Below are 22,814 nucleotides of genomic sequence, written 5' to 3'. Positions count from 1 at the left end.
AGAGAGAGAGAGAGAGAGAGAGAGAGAGAGAGAGAGAGAGAGAGAGAGAGAGAGAGAGAGAATGAATCAGCTGTTGTAATCAAATGGCGTGTTTTTGTTTCGTGAGAATTTCATCGCCACGACTATAACAACAACATACTGTACTGAACTTTACATTATTATACAGACTACTGTAATATGATAAAGTAAAATATTTGTAATCTATTTTATATGAAATGGGGCTTTTTTTGTTTGTTTAAAATTTACATTTACGTATGTAAAACAACTCTCTCTCTCTCTCTCTCTCTCTCTCTCTCTCTCTCTCTCTCTCTCTCTCTCTCTCTCTCTCTCTCTCGTAGATTGTTTTCCTGCTTTGCTACGTATGTATGATTTTATATAGATACGGTAAATAATATTTGTAATAACATATTTTATAAAAGCTTTCACTGTAATATCATTATTTATCACTTTCATCATGGCGTTAAATTCCTTAGTTTGTTTACTGAACGTACGTTATGACGCCGTCGTTTCAGGCGGCGTCATAAAGAAAAACATTTCATTTGGAAGTCCTAAGAAAAATTAAGTAAAACATAAGTAATAACCAAATCAACATACTGTACTGAATAATCAATATAATCTATGCAAAAACTAACCTACACACAGATGTGTAAATGCGTTTGTTTCTTCATTATAATCAGAGATAAACGTAAACAAAACATTGGTTGCCATTTTTTATCGTGCTTTTTGGCGTGTACAGGAAACGCATGATATAAAGTCGCCTTTAATATTTGTGCCTGTTTTAGTTTAGGGTACGTTAGTACATGCATTAAGTGTTCTGTACATTAAAGGGTAGTTTGTTAACAGTACTACGTACAAGGGAAGGTTTTAAAAGTCTGAATATACATGTTAAATAAATAGGTAAATATGGTGTCACTACTTCGCGGATTTTCACCTATCGCGGCCGGGTCTGGAACCTATCTACCGCGATAAACGAGGGTTCACTGTAACTCGAGAACAACGTTACGCGCTTGAACGGAACGTTTTCTCTCCTCTCTCTCTCTCCGTCTCTATCTCTCTCTCTTGATTTCGCACCGAAGAGAAGAGCCCACTTACGTTTCGTCAAAAAAACATGTTATTTGACCAAAGGAAAAAACTGAAAGGTTTTTCAATTAAAAAGTTCCTTTAAAATAGAATTTAAAACATTTAAGCTTTGAAAGAAGAATGAACAAAACGTCAGAATCGATTTACTCTTTCTGCAAAGTGTAATCGTGATACTCTCTCTCTCTATCGTAACGATAGAGCGCAGACTGCGTAGCATAAATAAACTAAACGTTAGTTCATCTTTGAAACAGTACGAAGACTATTCAAAGAAAATCTTTCATAAAATATCTATTAAAAAATATTCATTTAAAAAGTTTTAAATCATTAGCTCTTTAAAAGCTATTTACGATTGAAAGGGCTCAACGTTGTTTAACTTCGGTTTCCAAGTTAGGACCGTCTACTCTCAGGAAAGGTCGCATATAAACAAATCATTAAAATTTATTTTTATGTTTATTATAAATGGAAAGTTAATCGAAGAGGCCTAATAAAGGCGGTGAGTATAAAATATATAGAGGAAAATCTATAATAAATTATAACGTGATAAGATAATTGCTAAAAGCCTAAACACACTTCCGTCTAAGGGAAGGGTCGGCCATTTAAAAGTCAAAGAAACTCCATACTCTCTTTGTCATCAAAAATTAAATCTATCCAAAAACGAGTTCAAGATTTAAGATGAAGATAAAACACCTGCACTGCGAAAGCTCAAACCAAAATGAAGTACTTCACCAAATATGTTGAGAAAACTCCAGGTTCTACAGCGAGTATTGATACGTCTTGTCGTCAACGTCGACAGAGAAGAATTGAAGGTTTTGTTTACATACAAGAGTGGTATCTGGCCGACAGTTGGCGCTGGTGGGCACACCCGCAACCTTCATAGCGATCGCTCGCGAGCTTTTTAGTATGTTTTCTGTCGAGCCGCAGAGTTGCAGCTATTATATATTCACCGGCTAAGTTAAATATTTAAAAATCTATCATTTCCTTGCCTACTAAAGATTTATCCAAATTAAAAGATCACCCTCTCTTGATTTTATTGCCAAAGACATTTAATCTTTAATACTTTACCTATAAACAGAAGCCCACCTTTTCTATATAATAATATACTTCTTTATATGATGAAGAAAATCCTGAAAAAGATCACATTGTAACAAAAAATTAAACGATGAGAAAGTGAATACTGTATATCTACATGTGTGAATACATCTGGAAGAACTTTTAAAAATCACAATTTTGAAAAACAAATTGCATTTTTCCTATGAGTATGCAAACCTCAAGACATATATAGGAGTATCTTAGTGACAGCTGGATCGGTTACTGAGTTTGTTCACAAGATAGTTAAGTATCAGTATGCAAGTAAAGATAGACGAGAAAATCAACTTTCAGATGCAGACGCTCAGGCCCACTTTGCTTGGTAGACTTCTGCAAAGGATCTACACAGATATTCAGACATCTCCTTGACAATGCCACGTAAAAAGACTAATGTTGACGGCTGTGAGGGCCAAATTTCCCTAATGATGATAGATGACCCAGTAACTGGTGCCAATGATGTGCTGGTAGAGGTTGATAGTGTAGAAAATGGTGTGCTACTCTTCTAAGCCTTGTGACTAGATCGTTGGACAAAAAGACTCTTCCCTTTGTCAAGTCCACTAATACCCCTATATACTTAAGCCCTTGCTTGGGTCTGAGGCTGGACTTCACCATATTAAGGCCTACCCGAAACCCTGGATTGTGGCATAAGGAGAGAAGTTTGAGAATGAGAGGGTCAGCTAATTGCACAAGTACCTCAGTACCCAAATCGTGTTGGCATGTGGCCAAATAGATACAAGTGCGAAAACTCCAATGAATACTCGGGAGTGATGAACAGTCCAAAGCATAGAACTAATGATGAAGCAAGAGGAATTTTTTGGACAACTGAAGGACTGCGATCTCGATATATGTATCTCTCAAGCCGAGAGAAAGCATATAATTGTTCTTCCAGATGTCCCCTCTTACAGTGGTTGCTGTAGTACAAACTACTTCAAGGAAGAGAGGTCGATTGTCAGTCTCCAGCGTCAAGTCGATTTTCCCACTAAGAAAAGGCAACCGTAGAAACCAGGAGATTCGTCCAGAACCCCTTGTAGTGTGCCCTTTTCCATGATCTTTGTATTTTCTATTTAAGAATCCGGTCTTTCTAATAATTTGAATGGTATGACAACAACTGCGTCGTTGGAGTCTGAGAGCCAGTGAATGGGGGGTGGCATCCGTGATTGCTGACCTCCACTGTACAGCCCTCTGTCCTGTGTACCGTCACCTTGCCAACTGGCTTGCGAGGCATCCCCCTACTTGTGGCAGCTGCATGAATTGATTTTCTTCCCTACTAGCTCCCATTCTTAGATGACATAAACAGGAGAAAAGGATTTTGCCTAATCTCCAGTTCTTCTAATAGATGGAGCTTTTGTTGTAGATGCTCAGCTTTATGAGCTGTAGGGCTGACTTCAAAGAAATCCTAGCCTTATTCCTTGAAGTTGGCTCTGCTGTTCCAGGCTTGTTAAATGTGACGGCATGATGGAGGACTTCCTCCACTTTTTCATAGTTCCTTCTACATTCCCTGGCTTATCGAGTGCTCCTCAAAGCCAGAGCCTCTCATTGATTAAAGTGTCTAGTGAATTTTGAAGCTGTGGAATCTCTCCGTTTCAGGACCTAGTTGGTCCACTGGTTGGCCAATTGGTGAGGAAGGAAGGTGACCTCCTTTGTTCCCGACAGAACTAGGTATGTAAGCTGCTTCTTTTACACAGGATCAGACAAATCCTGAGAGAAAGCTTAGAAGACTATCATTCCTGAACAGTGGTTCAGCCATGATATCACTATGAGACTGTTCATTGCCATAGCGTCCATATTAGCAGACTTCGATCCCAAAAAAGACCATAGATTGCAACCCCAGTCTCTACTGACATACCTGGTGTCAAGGTTGTGACTGCTGTCAGCAGGCAGAGGTGAAGGACTGGATTTCTCTAGGACATAAAATTGTCTCTACCTAGAGAGCACTGGAGGGGAGATCTTTGTGAAAGGCTCGCACAAGCGAGGTCCTCCAGAAGGAAAATTGTGCATCTGTACTAACATTGCCTCCATCGCCAATTCTGACCATGGAAGTGCCCAAGAGGTTTTGACCACTGTGAGGTACCAAAAGGAAAGGAAAATTGTGCATCTGTACTATCATTGCCTCCATCGCCAATTCTGATCATGGAAGTGTCCAAGAGGTTTTGACCACTGTGAGGTACCAAAAGGCTTCTTATTATAAGTTTTCCTTTACTTCCCCAGCACTCTTGTTGGTTCCTCAAGGCAATTAACCTCCATAATGAGATTCAACACCTTTGAAGTCTGATTTGGATTCTGGGTCCTCTGCCTCCACACACAGGTACAAGGCCTGTGTCAGGAGCTGCAGTTTTGATTGTGCTGGGAGCTACAGTTTCGATTGTGTCTTAAGGTGCCAGGAGCTGCAGTTTTTACTGTGTCTAATGACTCCTCAATCTCAGGAAAGTTAGGTAGATTTAGTAGTATTTGTTTCTGAACCCAATACCAAGCCTGATTGCTACCTTGGATATTCTTCCTATATGGGGGCATCTATAGCCAGCCTTGAAACCCTCTTACACGCTGTGCTAGCCGCGTTCATATGTAATCGATGATTCAGAGTCCAAACACTGCATTCTCATAGACACATTGCTCCAAAGCACACACTCAAACTGAAGGAAGTAGTCTCTATTCGGAAAGGAGAGCTTGTTAACAATGATAACGTCTTCTTCCAAACTCCTAATGGGGACAACAATTGTGAACACTGTCGCAATGGTGTTGTTATAGGACAATGAAGATTATGACTTTTTCAAGTTATGAATTACAATAGATAAAGAAACTTTTAAAGTTGAGTTTGTTCAACCTTAGATAAGCAAACAATAGAAAATGATGGAAAAGTAATTAAAAGCCAAGCAATTCAAGCCAGTGGCCAAATGTCTGTTCTCACTGATTGCTGAAATCAGAATAATTGCTCAGTGAGCAAGCAGGGGGCAGGGCCTTATCCGTTTCTGGCCGGTAGTTTAAACCTTGTTATAAAAGCTTAATAGCCGTACACTCCAGCTTCACTGATAATTTATTCTGTATAGAGGACAAAGGTTTGTATTTGTACCAGAACAAAAAACAAATTTAAGTGATGACCTGTTAGCCATATTACTGTAATGACATTATGTGGAATAAGTTTTGTATCTTTTTAATAATGCAATTCTCTATAACTCTTTTTAAATTACATTCACTTGAAGAAACAAGACAATGTAATAACCAAAAAAAATTCTTACTTTATCTATAGCTTTTCCAACTTTGGAGACAGATGAATGAAGATCTCTGTGTTCTGTACTTAATCTTGTGACAGCTTCTTTCACACGTCCGACAGCTTGACTTAAAATGACTGCTTGAGCTTCTGTGATGTCTCCACTGCCAACTAAAGAAAAAAATTAATTCAAAAAGCAAATCAAAAATAACTTTCTACTAGGCAAGACAACAAACAAGAGCTAAATGTCAGTTATTGCAAAATTAGCATTTAATTCTACCAGCCAAACTACTACCAAATCACAAATTTTTTAAGTATTTTGTATTTTATCCTAACTATACGAAGCCGAGTTCTTTAATTGTAGTATGCTTTCAACTAGAACTCAGCGGTTAAAATTCCCAGTGTTGTCGGTAGTTACTGGCAGGTCGCACGGAAGACCCCAGACTTGCTTGAGGTGGGAAGTGTAACTTGACAGACTCAGGTTTGTATAGCTTGGAAAACTACAAATTACTTAAAAAATATAACAAATTTGTAAGTAATTTGTATTTTTCCTAATATACAAACCTGGAGCTATCTATACGGTATACTTTCGGCATAGCTCAAACAAGAGCCATGGTAATTTTAGTGAGGGATAACTACCCTATCCGGTAGTTAGCGGGTGGGGGATGGGGTAGACTGGCTACCCTGCTCACTCATTCTCGGCTAAGTAACCACTTTGCTTTATGGCAGGACTTCTTGGGGGACAGGGTGGCAGGCCAATTTGTATAAATAGCTCCAGGTTTGTATACTAGCAAAAATACAAATTTGTTATTTGTTCCAACGTAGATACAAACCCTTACTCTTAGGAGGGAGGAAGTCCTCACCAACTAGCCTTGGTCATGACCCGGGGTCCTCTCTATTTTGATCTGTGATCGATAGTAGAAGGGACCCTACCCTCGCTAAAATCAAGTGCTGATATGAGGCAATGCACTGATAGCGGCCTGCAGAAGCTTGTGTGTGAGTGGAACTAACAGTGTGGCTTGTCTTTAACATAGGAACTTAAGTACAAAACTTATTGTTCTTAAGACTTACCCAATACCCTCCCTCAAAAGGTATTGGGGACGTAACAAAGTATTCTTCTATACTTAGGAGGCACAAGGGAAATGGGTATTACCTGCAGCGAGGTGAGGTCAGCTATGCTGAGGCTTGCGGAGCTGTTTTCCCCAGAGGGGAGAAGATGAAAGGAAGAAAGGAGCCAGGCATTCTTACTCATTCACCCCAGACTAATCCAGGTAACCTCATCCCTCAACCCTCTGCAACTTGTCCATCAAGGAGCCCGAGGCATTTAGACCATTTGTTGCGCGACAACCACAGGACTGATGGAAAAGGTCTCCATGTTCTTGTGGATTACGTCTTTGCAGGTAGTGGGCCGTGAAGGTCGATTGACGCTTCCAAATGCCCACTTAAATTATCTGCGCCACAGAGTAGTTTCTTGAACGCCAGGGACGTAGCAACGCCACTGATGTTACGAGCTCTGGGTCTTAGGATGGAGGAGAGTCTAGATTGAGAGCAACTTCAATTGCCTTCCGGTCCCAGAGGGGAAGGAAATCCTTGAGATCCTCCATATGACCGTCCCCGTGCTGGTCAACAGTGCCGACACACGGAGGCGAGCTGGTATCGTTCTCTTAAGGTAACCCCATAGACTCCTCACTGGGTAAAAGCCCTGTTGATGGGTTTTCGGTTACTGAACGAAGACTTTTTATTCGAAATGGGCTGCACCTAGGGTAAAACACACTAGGATTTTGAGTCTTAGCAATCCACTCAGGGATGCCGCTGAGGATTACTTCTCCCCATCTCCTAGAGTAGGAGATATCAGAAGATGGATCATACAACACACTTGGTCAAAACCCAAGTGAGTAGAAAGGTCGTCTTCCGTGTAAGGAAGCGATCTGCTGCCTGGCATAAAGGTTCGTAGAGAGGGGCCTTCAGAGACTGAAGGACCCGAACCGTGTTCCCAGGAGGAGGTTAAGATCTGACGGTGGATAAATTATCTCAAACTTGAATAAGTAAAGGCATCGATGGGAGAGAATCCCCTTCCACGACATCAGTCACAAAGGACCGAACACTTTGACTGGAAGACCGCGCTGAAAAGTGTCTGAGGTGCCTTGACATCTTTTCCGCAACTCGTTGCGAAAGGCCTCTCTGAGAGAGGTGGTGTAAGATCATCCCAGGCATCAGCGTGATTAAGGGCACGAGAGACCAAAGGCCTGACGTAGCCTGTGTTGCGAGACCCTGAAGGATCAGCGCAACGAGAAACCTAAGTTTCCCTGTCACAAATCACTGAAGTGTCAGAGTGACTAAAGTTACGAGAGCCCAAAAGTACTGCGTAACTAATGTTATGAGACCCAGAAGGGTCAGTGTACCAAGAAACAGAAGTTTCCTTGTCACAAAACACCAAAGTGTCAGAGTGACTAAAGTTACGAGAGCCAAGGGTTCAGCATAACTAATGTTACGAGACCCAGAAGGGTCAGAGTAACGAGAAACCGAACTTTTCCTGTCACAAAGCACAGAAGTGTCAGAGTGACTAAAGTTACGAGTGCCCAAGGATTCAGCGTAACTAAAGTAACAAGAACCCGAAGGGTCAGCGTAACGAGAAACCGAAGTTTCCCTGTCACAAAACACCAAAGTGTCAGTGACTAAAGTTACGAGAGCCCAAGGGTTCAGCGTAACTAGTGTTACGAGATCCAGAAGGGTCAGTGTAACAAGAAACCGAAGTTTCCCTGTCACAAAACAGCAAAGTGTCAGAGTGACCAAGTTACGAGAGCCCAAGGGTTCTGCGTAACTAATGTTACGAGACCCCGAAGGGTTCTGCGTAACTAATGTTACGAGACCCCGAAGGGTCAGCGTAACGAGGAACCGAGGTTCCTCTGTCACGAGACCCCGAAAGGTCAGCGTGATTGATGGTACAAGTTCCCGAAGGCTCAACGTTACCAACGTTAAGAGAGCCTGAAGGTTCAGTGTAACTGAAACCCGAAGGTTTCGAGCGGAGTACCGAAGGACTCCTACTGTCATGAGAACTCGCAGGATCAACACGACGAGAGCCCGAAGGCTCACGATCACGCCCGCCTAAAGGGTGATTGTAATGAGACCCCGAAGGGTTAAGTAGAACCAGCAGGTTCAAAGATGACACCTCCGCAGGAGAGGTTTGTTCTCTGGAAGGAGAACGTCGCTTAAGATAAGGCTCTCACTTCACCCCTGAAGGAGAACCATAAGTGTATCGGGGGACCGCCGATGCCCAGAGGCGGTCTTCTCTCGAGAACGAGAGAGTCGTTCCCTTGAAGGGGTAACTTGCTTCGGAGAAAGCTCTGCCACTGCCCATGGTGGATCAGCAAACTCCTACAAGTTATTTCTCGTGAACGAGAGGGTAGTTCTCCCGAAGGAGATCGCCTAAGACAAGCTTTCTCCCAGCTCTGGGGGAATAAAGCATAGGCTTAAAATATCTCTCGTGAACAAGGGAGAAGTCCTCCCGAAGGAGTACATCCCCTAAGACAAGCTTTCTCCCAGCTCTATGGGAAAAAAACAAAGGCTTAATAATATCTCTCTCGCGAACGAGAGAGAAGTCCTCCCGAAGAAGGACATCGCCTAAGACAAGCTTTCTCCCAGCTCTATGGGGAAAAAAGCGCAGGCGTAATTATCTCTCTCTCGCGAACGAGAGAGAAGTCCTCCCGAAGGAGGACATCGTCTAAGGCAAGCTTTCTCCCAGCTCTATGAGAAAAAAGCGTAGGCGTAATAATTTCTCTCTCTCTCGCGAACGATAGAGAAGTCCTCCCGAAGGAGGACATAGCCTAAGGCATGCTTTCTCCCAGCTCTATGGGAATCATCTTGAGAGAGAGAGAGAGAGAGAGAGAGAGAGAGAGAGAGAGAGAGAGAGAGAGAGAGAGAGAGAGAGAAAAGTTCCCCTCGAAGGAGGAACTTCAAGTTGAAGGTTGACAGCGAATGCTACCTTGTAACGTGGGCAGCTCACGAGCTACCACATGGAGCGCAGGATAGCAAACAGGGCGGCCGTAGCCATCGGCCTTGTGTTCTACGTCGCTGCTACCTGTGAAAGGAAAGTTGTGATCAATTACAATTCATGCTCCGCTGCACAACTTACACTATTCGGGGAATAAGTCACCTTCCTCGTAAGATAATTCCTCGAAAGGGAACTGAACTGTTATACTGTACACTTTAATTCAGTAATGAAACAAACACATGTCAGTGTTGAGGACCTGCCGGCCATCAGCGCAGGGTAGGGCGGCAATGACAACTCCCTTACGGCGGAGGCAGTCAGATACGTTGTCAACAGAAATTAAAGTTACAAGAATCTAACAACATAAACATATGTTTCCATTTATACACATATACACTCATATATATGTAAGATAAATGAAAACAAACACACAAGAGAAAAAAAAAGACAGAAAAACAATCAAGGGAAGTCTTTGCGGGAGAGAAAGGCAGCATGTCCGTCCTCTAACGAGCCATAAAGTAAAGTGGTAACTCAGCCGAGAGGTGTGAGTGCGTGGAGTAGCCAGTCTACCCCATCCCCCACCCGCTAACTAGCGGATGGGGTAGTTATCCCTCATTAAAATTATCATGGCTCGTCTTTCAGCAACGCCGAAAGTATACCCTATAAATAGCGGAGGGTTTGTATCTTCGTCGGAACAATTGTCATTTGTTCTTAGATGAATACACACTCTAGTCCTTTATTGGGATGTATTGTACCCTAAAGAGGGAGAAAGTCCTTATAACCAACTATAGTAGCTGGTTTACTTTCCCAGGAAATGTTGAAGCATTTTGGTCCTAAAAAGTGGTGACTCTTGTCAACCTCATAACTGTGACATAAAGATGAAGCAGGTATTAAGCTAGGTCACTACCATGGAATGGTATGCAGACAAAGAAGAACCAATATCTGCGTGGAGGATATGTTGTCTAAATGTATGGTCATATGAGAACATGAATGCATACATTTGCCCATCCTACCCCTCTTTTGGGAATGGGAGATACTTCTAAACAAACTTATTGCTAAGAAAGAGTTGCTCAGTCACTTAGCTCACCAGCATCCATACACTAGTTCATCAAATAATTGGAGCGACTGCTGCACCTTAAGGAAGGGAAAGAAAGAAGAGAAAAAAGGACAGTCTATTACACCTTGCATTCTGGACTTACGTCATGAGCGCAATCTTAGATGAGATGCTACTTGTCCCACGTAGTAGCTATTATTATTATTATTACTATCCAAGCTACAACCCTAGTTGGAAAAGCAAGATGCTATAAGCCCAAGGGCCCCAATAGGGAAAAATAGCCCAGTGAGGAAAGGAAATAAATAAATGAAGAGAACAAATTAACAATAAATCATTCTAAAAAAAGGCAACAACGTCAAAACAGATACTGTATGTCATATATAAACTATTAACAACGTCAAAAACAAATATGTCATATATAAACTATAAAAAGACTCATGTCCGCCTGGTCAACAAAAAAGCATTTGCTCCAACTTTGAACTTTTGAAGTTCTACTGATTCAACTACCCGATTAGGAAGATCATTCCACAACTAGGTAACAGCTGGAATAAAACTTCTGGAGTACTGCATAGTATTGAGCCTCAGGATGGAGAAGGCCTGGCTATTAGAATTAACTGCTTGCCTAGTATTACGAACAGGATAGAATTGTCCAGGGAGATCTGAATGTAAAGGATGGTCAGAGTTATGAAAAATCTTATGCAACATGCATAATGAACCAATTGAATGATGATGCCAGAGATTAATATCTAGATCAGGAATAAGAAATTTGATAGACCGTAAGTTTCTGTCCACAAATTAAGTTATGTCACTTAGTACATGATCTATTGAACCCCTACCACCCGTCCTAGGATAATACTCCCTGGGGCAGTTATTTAGTCAGGATTGTTAACCTTATACTGTAGTAAGTTTGTTTGTTATACCCGGTCACAGCCTGCTAAACATAACAAGAGTGACAACACTTCAAGCGCCTTTCCGGACACGGGCCGGGAAGATGCTGACGAGAAGCGCGGTGCCCTTCCACTTCAAGTCAGCACTAGCAGACATTTCTCACTTGAAAGGGAATGAACAGTAACAAGAATGCCATCAAATATCCCACACAATGAACTCCCAGCAATATCTGAAAGAAAAATTGGGAATTTTGGAAAATAATTGGTATTTTTCCTACCTATAAAAACATGAATTCTTTACATACGATAGATACCAGCAAAGCTGAAGTACTTGGCAGTAAAAATTTTATAATGAAGTGTAAAGAGGTGGCCAGTAACTGGTTGGGAGTGAGGAAGCCCACCCCTGCTTGCTTGATTGTGGTCTGAACTTCTAGTGGATGGCAAAGGAGATTCATCCTAAGGTGGGAGGAAGTTCCCATTCCAACTGGCTGGATACTTATCCAGGGATGCCAGAAACTTATAAGTAGTGCAGACTTGTCTTACCGGGAGAAAACATAATCGGAATGTTCTTGTGAAGACGAAACGTGACGGGAAAAGCAAGAGGGAAACTTGTCACTTGTGAATTTAAAATCTCACAGCCCAATATCGCAGTTGCCAATCATATGGAAACCAATGTAATGGGACCCAGAAATCCCGGGAGAATACCGTACATGAACTGTGTACCGAAAATTATTCTCAGGGAAGGGAACGTTGCCAATATGGAAACTTTTGCTCTCAAGAAAATACGTTCCAATCACTCACACGTATGTGGGCAGAGATCGTTCAACAGTGTATTCGTCACTCAGCTGGGCCAAGACGTGAAGACCGATAACCCAATGACTGGTCACACCAAGAGTGGTCAAGCTGCGATGAAGCTTTTAAATACTGCAGGAGAACTGGAATGTAGCATGTGAACCTAGAAATTGTTTGCATGACGACAGTGGGTATGGACGATCATTTGCTAGGATCCAGTGAAATTCTTGTTCACTGGAGTTGGCGCTGTCTCTCATGCACGTAAAAGATTGTGTTTGCCCAGGCTCTCATGAGAGTTGGGACGAATGTGTTTGTGTTGCCTCTTGGGTGTGGAGATGTCTGTTGAAAATCATGCAAATTACAAAGATCATGGACTTGAGTTCTAGATCAAACATGCACGACAAACAGCCCATACGCATACGCATGGAGAAGGTGTTTATGGATCGGGAAAACCAGAACACTGGTCAAAGAAGTCAACCATTACCTTGTCAGCAGCTCATGATTGTCTGGGAGTTTGTACATGGAAGAATTCACCCAAGCATCAGGGGAGTATCCCTGGCATGAGAGACTAAAGCATAGCTCGTCATCCTGACCAGTACTGTAATGCAAGAGAATTGTCAATTGAGGCAAGGGCCGGTGACCTTGATGCTTCCCTGGGAGTTATGTTTTGGTACCCCACACTCCAGAGTTAGACTAATCAGTTCTGTACCTTGGTGATTCCTTCCTTGGTAAGTGTTGCAAACGATGATTCAGTTGTCATCTCTGGAACTATACAACTGGAGATAGTAATAGCAGTACGTACCGAAATCATTAGTACGTGCCACTGCTCTCTCTCCCAAAAGAGAAAGAGAGTTCTCGTCCTGAAAGGATAATAGAGGGCGACGCCCTTCATACCGATCGAGAGTGCATACAGCACTGTTTCTCCCCCAGGAAGTAAAGCAGACATAACTCCTATCGATCAGACTTCCTGGACTTCATGATGATGCCTTCCACTCAAACTTTTCCGAAGTTACAGCGAAGGCGAAAATTCCAGGATTGGCAGACTCTGAAGGGAAGAAGGGCAGCACCCATCCCCTTCACACTCATCAGTAATCCGCCAATGGAGCACCAGCGATGTCTGAGGAAAACCTTCCTTAGGCCGAAACTGGAAAACATCCTCCTTGTACATGAACCTCAGGTATTTCTTGAAGTTCGGATGGATAGGGATGTGAAAGTACGCATCCTGGAGGTCTAAAGAGACCATCCAGTCGTCCTTTCTGACTGCTGCTAGGACTGATTTCATTGTCTCCATGGTGAACTTCGTCTTCTGAACGAAGACGTTGCGAGCACTTACAACCAGGACTGGTCTCCATCCACCTGAACTCTTGGGAACCAGGAACAAGTGGTTGTAAAAACCTGGTGACTGTAAATCTCGCACCCTCTCTATTGCCTCCTTCTCTAATAAGAGAGACATTTGTTGTTGCATCGCCTGTATCTTTGATTCCGCTCTGTATCTGGCCAAGAGATCTATCGTATTTACTACTAAAGGAGGTTTCCCTACAAAAGGGATTTTGTATCCTTCCTTGAGTAACTGTACAGACCAAAGGTTTGCTCCTCTCCTCTCCCAAGCTTGCTAGAAGTTGGTTAGTCTGGCTCCTACTGCAAATGCGGTCAGACTCTGCTTCACCTTGGTTTCGAGCCTCTCCTCTTTGCTCTCCTTCCCTCGGGTCTGGTACGACCCCTGCTGAAAGTTTTCCCTCGAAAGGGCTGAGAAAACTGATGGGATGGAGCTTTCTCCTTAGGCTTGCGGCTTGAGAAGGAAGTAGACAGAACCTTCCTTGCTGTCTTAAACACCAAATCCTGTGTGGCCTTTTGGGCTAAAGCAGAAGAGACCTCTCTGACTAGCTCTTGAGGGAAAAGGGAAGAAGAAAGAGGTGCGTACAGCCATTCCGACCTCTGTATGGTTGTAACCCCATTTGCCAGAAAAGAGCACATTTGGGCTCTTTTCTTAAGAACACCCGCCGAGAAGAGAGCCACTAACTCGTTGGACCCATCTCTTAAGGCTTTGTCCATGCAAGATATAATGTGGACGAGGCCTTCTGTGTCCACATCCTTCAAAGCATTAACCTTTTTCCCCAAGGCTCCCAGTGTCCAGTCAAGGAAATTAAACACCTCAAAAGCTCTGAAGATGCCTTTGAGAAGGTGATCCAGCTGCCTCCGACGTTGACCAAAACACTTTGGTTCTTCTCATGGCTGTCCGACGAGGGGCGTCCACCAGACTCAAAAAGTCTCCTTGGGCAGAGGCAGGAACTCACAAGCCGAGAGCTTCTACAGTCTCGTACCAAATGCTAGATCTGGATGCCAATCTGGTCAGGGGAAAAGAAAAAAAAAGTCTTTCCCTAGTCCTTCTTAGATTGCATCCAGTCCCCCATCATTCTTAAGGCTCTCTTCGATGAGTGAGATAACACCACCTTCATAAACAGAGACTCCTTCGACGCCTTCCCTAGCGTAAACTCTGAAGTCGGGGAACGAGGAGCAGCAGGAACAAAATAATCAGGAAACTCTTCGGAAAAAACTCTCATAAGTTTCTTTAAATCTACCAAAGAATGAAGGTTCTTAGGATCTTCTCCTTCTGAGATTTCCTCTAAGGGATCACTAGGGGAAAGGTGACAGTCGTTCCCTTCCTCCGACAGGTCTCTAATCGAGGTAGAGTCGTCCTGTTTTCTTGGAGTCAACTCTTTAATGTCCTGACTTCTGACGTCAAGGAGTACAACATCAAGACACCTGGTGTCACATTCTTCCAACGCTTGACACTCGGAACTATGACGTTCACGATCTCGTCACTCGGTTTCATGACGTCCGAGGTTCTTACGCTTGGCGTCCCGACGTCCAACTTCCTGACGCTTGGCGTCATGCGTACCAGTCACTCGACGCTTAGCATGATGTTCCTCCTTACGACGCTCGCCGTCATGATTACCAGGTTCCCGACGCTTGGTAAGATCTCCTCGACGCTCGGCGTCAAGAACCTCTCGACTCTTAGCTTTCTGATGCTTGGCGTCAAGGCGTGAAGATTCCTGACGCTCGGCGTCTTGGTGAGTCACTCTCTTCTTGTCTGCAGGCTAATAGACTTGCATGAGGGAGGAGAGTTTCTGCTGCATATCCTGCAGTACATTTAGGTTCGGATCAACTTCTTGTTGTGGCCAAACAGGAGACGCTGCTTCTTCAACAAGTTCGTCTTTCCACGTCGCTCAAGGAAAGCACAGAGCGATCAGGGACGAATACCAATCCGAAGGAGGAGGAGGAGCATGCACAGAGGTCATGCCAGCCTCCGAAAACTGTCTTCCAACCGATGGGGATGGACGCCTGACAGCTTCAAACTTCCTTCTATCTCCTACCGACGTAGCAGGGCCTTTGGCAGGAGAACATTCTTCGGAGCAGGAAGGAAAACGCTCGGGACTGCTCCAATGACTGCAACCTGGAGCCTGAGGCGTCATGACACTACGCTGCTCGACAAGAGCCAATCTTCCTCTTCAGAGGTCTCGATGCAAGACGCCAGCCCAGTCTGGGCGCTGCGTCATCCGATGAAGACAAAAACACTTTCACCTCGCCTTTCCCATGGCGAGGGCGAGCGTCCTGTGAAGCGTCAACAGGTACGCTCGAGGGGACGACTGCTCGAGAGCTAATGCCTCTCGTTTCCTTTCACCTGTCAACATTCCTTCTCCCAGGGGTTGGGGAGCTTGGAAGAGGTCTATGGCTAGGAGAACGGCAGGTCCAAGCAGACGCACCCTCCACTGCACTGATTAAATTCACTGAATCTTTAGCACTGACACTAGCACTCTTTAATTCCTTAACATCGGACCATAACTTAGTCATGTCCGCTGCGAGTGACTCCACTCTCTCGTCCAGGGCTTAAATGGCCGCCATCATGTCCTTTAGAGTTGGTTCATTAGGATTAACATTACTGTAGTGGGATCTGGAACTACCACTACAGGGGAAGGATCAATAGGTTCATTGACACGGGGAGGGGAACAATCTCTAGAAGAACGAGATAAACTCTTACTCCTCCTAATCCTATCCCTCTCAAGCTTACGAGTGTAGCGGTCATACTCCAACCACTCACTCTCAGACAAAATAACACATTCATCGCAACGATCAACCAACTCTCAAACTTTACCTCTACATTTCACACAAATGGAGTAGGGATCAACAGGGGCTTTAGCAAGCCAGGTCTTACAACCTCTCACACACCTAATACTTGAAGAAGAGTCAGACATTATGAAAAGTTTAAAGAGAGATCATACAAGCAAGGGTCAAAACAACAAAATCTAATCGGGTCCAAGAAAAATCCAAAAACAAATCCAAACGAGCGAAAGCCAAAGCCAAATTGTACATCACCAAAATAACTGCAACTAACATAGGCTACAGCGAGTGAAATTCCAACAATGTCACCGGTGAGGCGGCAGGGAAGATCTGAGGAATAATTGGAATGGTTCCAGGTACCTGGGTAGAGGGCGCACTGGTGGTACACCTGGCTACCCAATCGGCGATTGCCACGAGTTTTGAAATTTCTGCCGTGACGTCAGGGACTAAGCTATTTATATAACTACCAGGTAAGTCAGATATTTAAAAAGCAAGATTAATTATAACAGCCAGATGAGTGCCGAGAAGTACATTAGTAATCTCTGGCAGACAAAGTGGAGGAAGCACTACCTGTTGGATAGGCAGGGCTTTCCCGTCACCCGACAGATGTTTCCAACTTCTCCAAAGTCATACTCCTAATAAATGTTGAGGGTATATATGACATGTAAAAACAAACTTTTGTGATATAAAACTGTTCAGAATGTTCCAAATACCAAGTACTTACTATATATGTATGTATGTACAGTGAACCCTCGCTACTTCGCGGTTCGACCATCGCGGATTCACCACTTCGCGGATTTTTTCCATAACCCATATATATACAGTAATATATATATATATATATATATATATATATATATATATATATGTATGCATGTATTTATGTATATATGTAGGTATGTATATGTGTATACATATATATATATATATATATATATATATATATATATATATATATATATATATATGTATATATATATCTATATATCTAAAGTAGGAAGATGTGATGTAGTTCTAAGGGAAAAGTATGGGAAATATGTCTGGGTAATAAGCAAAGCTCTACCTCCAGTTTGTTTCTACATTATGATCAGAGATAAATGTAAACAAAACATTGGTTGCCATGTTTAGGAAATGCATGATATAAAATCACCTTTAATATTTGTGCCTGTTTTAGTTTAGGGTACTGTAGTACATGCATTAAGTGTTCTGTACATTAAAGGGTAGTTTGTTAACAGTACTACGTAAAAGGGAAGGTTTTAAAAGTCTGAATATACATGTTGAATAAATAGGTAAATATGGTGTCACTACTTCGCGGATTTTCACCTATCGCGGCCGCGACTGGAACCTATCTACCGCGATAAACGAGGGTTCACTGTACAGTATATATGTGTTTATTTTGAATCTCATCAAAATTACCTTGAAATTTATGGCAAAAAAGCTCTCTACCCTGACATGCTTTTTCTTTGTTATCTTTTAGTTCCTGGATTTCACTGTAGTTGACATTTTGATTAATTTAGCAGCACTTTGGCAGCAGAATACTGAACTAATTGACGGGCACGGTAAACTGAAATGAACCAATCGTACTTTGCTTGACCCAGGAAATTGCGGAGGCCTTTTATAATCTAAATAGATTTCAACAGTTCCAAAATTTGAACAGGGTAATGGGAGCATGGGTTGGGGATATCCATTCTTAACCCCCAAGACGCAAAGATGACAATACATCACTCATAGAGCGTCAAAATTCAACCTGATATTTGTGAATCATTTTATAAATCAATCAATTCAAAATTGTTGAAGGTTATGAAGCTTACCCAGCAGAAGGCATTTACATATTATTTATATAAGATAGGACTCCTGGGTGATTTTTCAGGCCTTTGTTCCAAGTCTAGTATTGGCGAAATGCTTTCTAAGCAAGACTTATGTTTACAATGTAAAATCAACGCATAATTGTAAGTCTATGTTATTTAGCAGTGTTCAAATACTTTGTAACAAAGATTCTGACATCAGTGACTTTCAGTATATATTTGTTTCTATTAAAATATATATTATGGGGTGAATGTAATTTCCTGGGCCAAGTGTAAACTTTCTTATTATTTATAAAATCAATTTCCTTCATGAAATATAATTTATTGTTACCTTGCCAGGAGGGAATCAAATGGGAATACTGTAATCGGCTAAGTGGTGTTCTTGTGTAAAGGTTTTGCAGTGCAACAGACACAGGTTTTGTATTATGAAAACCATGGATTTTTCAGTGTGACAGACACAGGATTTACAGTACCATGGACACGGGTTTTGTAGTATGACGGATACAGATTTTAAAGTATGACAGACATGGATTTTGCAGTACAATTTTTTTGCTACTGTAGTTCCATGATTTCCCTGTAGATGACCTTTTGGTTAATGCAGCAGCACTTTGTCGGCAGAATACTGCACTAATCGGCGGGTGAGGTAATCTGATACGACCCAATCGTACTTCGCTTGACCCGGGAAATTGCAGAGCCATTTTATAATCTAATCAGATTTCAACATTCTCAAAATTAGGGGATCATGGGTTACGTGATGTTTTGCAGTATGAAAACCATGGGTTTTTCCATGTGACAGACACAGGTTTTGCAATATGATGGGTACAGGTTTTGCAGTATGATGGACATGGATTTTATAGTATGACAGACATGGGTTTTACAGTATGACGGCCATGGGTTTGGCAGGACAGCCACAGGTTTTACGGTAAGATGGACACAAGTTTAGCAGTGCAAAAGCCAGGGATTTAGCAGTACAATGGCAAGAGCTTATAAAAAACTAAAAAATGGGATGGAAATTCCCACTTTCTAATCGTACAGGAGGCCCTAGCTGTTGATATACATGGGCTCCAAATATTTTTATATTAATGTCAAAAGATTGAAATTCTGAAGTTCATCAGTAATAATATTATAGCATGCAATTTCCCCTTTTAAAGAAAAAGTTCAATTGAGTCTTTTGAGGTCCAACATACAGGACTAATAAAAATTTGGTCATGTCTAATTGTAACAAACCACCAGAATGCTAGACAATGGAACTAATATAGCAGAGCGATAAAAAAATAAAAATATATATGAAATAAAGAGGTTTCCTTCAAAGAATGGTCATCGGGGACAAAGAATAACAATAGAATAAGAGAGGATAGGCTAGCCTTACCCTAACGTATCCGTGATTTGTATTCTGAAGAGAATATCCAACAAAGATTACCTTGCTGAATCAGATGTCTTACCAACCGTACATAATCTGATACTGTATTCCCATTAATGACTACCCTAACCTACGATACGTCAACAAAAGTTAGACCAGCCATGACGTCTTTAATTGGTTCAATCCAAACAATAAATTTACCTTGTTCAATTTCTATCTTGAGACTTTCGATATTGGAGCGGAGGTTAGCCACAGTGGTGGAAGCATGATCACTGTAGGAGGTAAACTTGGATAAAACTTTGTCAATTTCTCGGCTCACGGCTGTACATGCATCCATCTTCTATCAGTTGTTGTTGTTCCTCTGCTTTTTAATAAGTGATCGAACTTGGACCTAAGTGACTGACGTCAATAGATACATTAAGAGTCATTTTCGTTCTGCGAATGCATTTAAAGATAAATAAAAGAATCAATATCTATAAGAATAAGGATTCAGACTCTGTCAGTTATAGACTTCTATCGTCTATAGAAGCCTTGACTGCAGACGATCACCAAAACATAAACAAAGGCAATCTCCCAACTCCCTCCCCGTACCCAGCCACCAGACCTCATCAACCCAAGGGGAACATGGGTGTCCTACAAGGATAACGTCTAATTCCTGAGTTACGGTGCCCAAGGTCGTCCATTGCATAATTGGTGTTACGCGTATTCTTTGTGACCAGATGACCAGGAAATTAATGTAATTTTATGAAAATATCACTTCCACCGAAGGTAAGGAATTTGGAGTATTTGCTATTCAAACAGACTGGTTGTTTGTATACCAGGGTAAATACTTTACTTTGAGAACTTTTCCCATGTCCTGTCACACATGGAATGTGTCTTCCAGGAACTACTTGATCTCTTTGTCATATGCATTCTTAAGCATTCAGAGTACCACACAGCGTATTCTACGTTAGTTGTCAAATCCACATCATTGAGGCACTTGGAATACTCAAAATTGAGTATTAGTGTCACTAGTTTTTGAAAATAAACATTGATTATCATTGTAAGAAAGTGTTTTGAGATCCTCATTGTATATTTTGACTCTGAACGTAGCTCAAAAGATATCTTAAGATTGACCTAGATTTTTATTTGATAGGCTGACTACTAAATGGATAGGCCTCCATAAACTATATTTTGGGATGAATATAGTTCATTTGGACAGATAAGCAAAGAAAACGGTAGTATTAAGGCCTGTCGCAGGGGGCGTAGCCCCTCTGGTAGTTAAGTAAGCAAGGATATGTCGGGGTGTATGTATAATAGCGGCCACCTCTATGTATGATGACAGCTGACGAAGAATATAGCGGAGCCTTTGTATATCAGTGGCCAGTTCCTTCCTTATGGATTAAAAATGGATATCAACGAACTTCAACTTCCCCCCCCCCCCTAACCTAAACTATAAGGCATGTCCTTACCTGCTAACCAAATGTGGGGGGCTACCGCCCTTCTGCGACCCCCCTTACACTGCCGTATTCTGAGTTAGCCATAGTCATACATACAGGTGGCCGCTATCATACATACACCCCAAATACAGCAGTGTTAGGGGGGGAACGTACCCCCCCCCCTTTTAGGTAAATAGGTAAGGACACGGCTTACAGGTTAGCTAATGGGTAAAGTTTAGTTTAGTTTGCGTCCATATTTTATGCTCGCTTGAGGAACTGGCTGCTGGTATACAAAGACTCCATTACGTCTTGTAGGTTAGGTTAGGTGTGGAACCTTAGGCTAGGTGTTTTTTGTGTCTGTTTCTTTTTTAAAATGTGGCTTTACAGTCTGTCTAAGCAAACTACAAAGGATCCATAAAGAAAATTTCTTTTCCTACTATGTTGCTCAATTTACATCCCCAAAGCCTTAAGGATTCAGAGTGAAACATCTGCTAAATAGTCTGAATCTTTCCATTAATGGTGTACTACCTTTTAACTTATTAGATACCCCTCCCTGAAAGCTTCCAGTGATTGCCCTCTATAAATATTTTACTGGCTCTAAAGACAACTTGGTAAATGAAGAAATTTGATCTATCTTTTTGGAACATACACAACAGCATAGGATACTAGATATATATTTATGGGCACCTCCAATTCCAGTGTTGGTATTGGATTTGGGGTGTACAATACTGTACTTCTATTAATTGTAAATGTCCACTCCCTTTAATATCATCCATCATTACTGCAGACCTGTATGGTATTCTGGCTGCTACTGAAAAAAAAAGCAATAAAGAAAGTGGGTAATTTTACCATTTTATGTGGTGCAAAAAGTCTCTTGCAGGCATTAACTGTTTTTACTCCAACAGATCCTTTACTTTTAAAAATTTTATAATAGCTGTATATTTGTAGCACTGTAGGCAAGGAAGTCCAGTTTTCCTCAGTTCCAGTTCATGTGGGTGTGCCAGAAAATGAAAAGGCTGACAAACCAGCAAAAGAGGCAGCAGATAAATTACTTCCTGGAAGATATCTACATTCGTGTAATGACTTTTTCCTCAGTATCAAAAGACCTCTTGGTGATAAATGGCCACATTATTGGATTTCTGTGGATTAGGATTAGATGAAGATCACTAGTAATATACCTCTATGAAATACAATAATATGCCTAGAAGGTGGAAACTGTCCTCTGTCTCCTAATAATTGGGCGCAAGTTCTTGATGACTGTTAGGTGCAAACCTTTCTGTGATGATTGCTTGGTTCCCCTGATTGTCAGACATTTACCCAATGAATGTCCCAGTCTTGGTTTCTTATTTATAATTGCAAATGCAATATCAAATGTTTTATTGTTTTTTTTTTTTTTTTTTTTTAAGTTACTATTTCTTAATTAATTATACTCCAATAGACATCAGTGACTATTCATGTTATGATGCCAGATAATTATCAATCATTCAAAGCCAGAATTTTGGACTGTATCATCCGCTTGCTTTCACGCTCACTTTTTCTGGTGCCTACTCGATTATGCTGATAACACATAGAACCTTTGTATCAGCAAATTTAAGGAAGTAGCACACTTGCTCCCACATGACCAAGAACTTCCGACTTAATGGTAACAATGTTTTCTGAGACTTTCCTTGTCGATGGAGAACTTGTTCTACACAAAATCACACACCAGTGATATCTCCAAGGTTGTCAGAAAAATCACTGGTAAGCCGACAGAAATTTCTCTACCTTCTGGTTTCAGTTGATAGGAGACCCAGGATGATTTAATCACTATGGATGCAGGGTCGAATCAATGGTTCCTCACTTATTGTGCATGGCAGAAAGGATTTTAACACTTCCGGTATCACCGTCAAAGAACCTTTTAGCCTCCCGTTTGATCCAGAACCTCCAGTATACTATTCTACATACATATACCAATGCACTTCCCCCAATTTTGGGGGGTAACCAACATCAAACAAAAATATCTTATGGTAAGCTGCTGTCC

At 41.8% G+C, this 22,814-nt stretch overlaps 2 protein-coding genes across 2 annotated transcripts in view; one reads left to right on the top strand and one right to left on the bottom strand.

The window, feature by feature from the left end:
- The window catches only part of LOC137648534 (E3 ubiquitin-protein ligase RMND5A-like), a 70,701-nt gene extending 50,952 nt beyond the window's left edge, over positions 1-19,749 (bottom strand). Inside the window, exons 1-2 of the mRNA XM_068381458.1 lie at positions 19,578-19,749; positions 5,400-5,542 (exon numbers count right to left, since the gene is read on the bottom strand). Coding sequence (XP_068237559.1) covers positions 5,400-5,542; positions 19,578-19,713 — 279 coding nt within the window. The 5' untranslated portion in view covers positions 19,714-19,749. The remainder of the gene's footprint in view (positions 1-5,399; positions 5,543-19,577) is intronic.
- Positions 19,750-19,919: 170 nt separating this feature from the next.
- LOC137648524 (E3 ubiquitin-protein ligase RNF103-like) overlaps positions 19,920-22,814 on the top strand; it is an 84,304-nt gene continuing 81,409 nt past the window's right edge. The window contains exon 1 of the mRNA XM_068381450.1: positions 19,920-20,144. Coding sequence (XP_068237551.1) covers positions 20,121-20,144 — 24 coding nt within the window. The 5' untranslated portion in view covers positions 19,920-20,120. The remainder of the gene's footprint in view (positions 20,145-22,814) is intronic.

The sequence above is a fragment of the Palaemon carinicauda genome, chromosome 1, assembly GCF_036898095.1.
Source record: "Palaemon carinicauda isolate YSFRI2023 chromosome 1, ASM3689809v2, whole genome shotgun sequence".
NCBI classification, from domain to species: Eukaryota; Metazoa; Arthropoda; class Malacostraca; order Decapoda; family Palaemonidae; genus Palaemon; species Palaemon carinicauda.
This window is presented reverse-complemented; position numbering and strand designations above follow the sequence as displayed.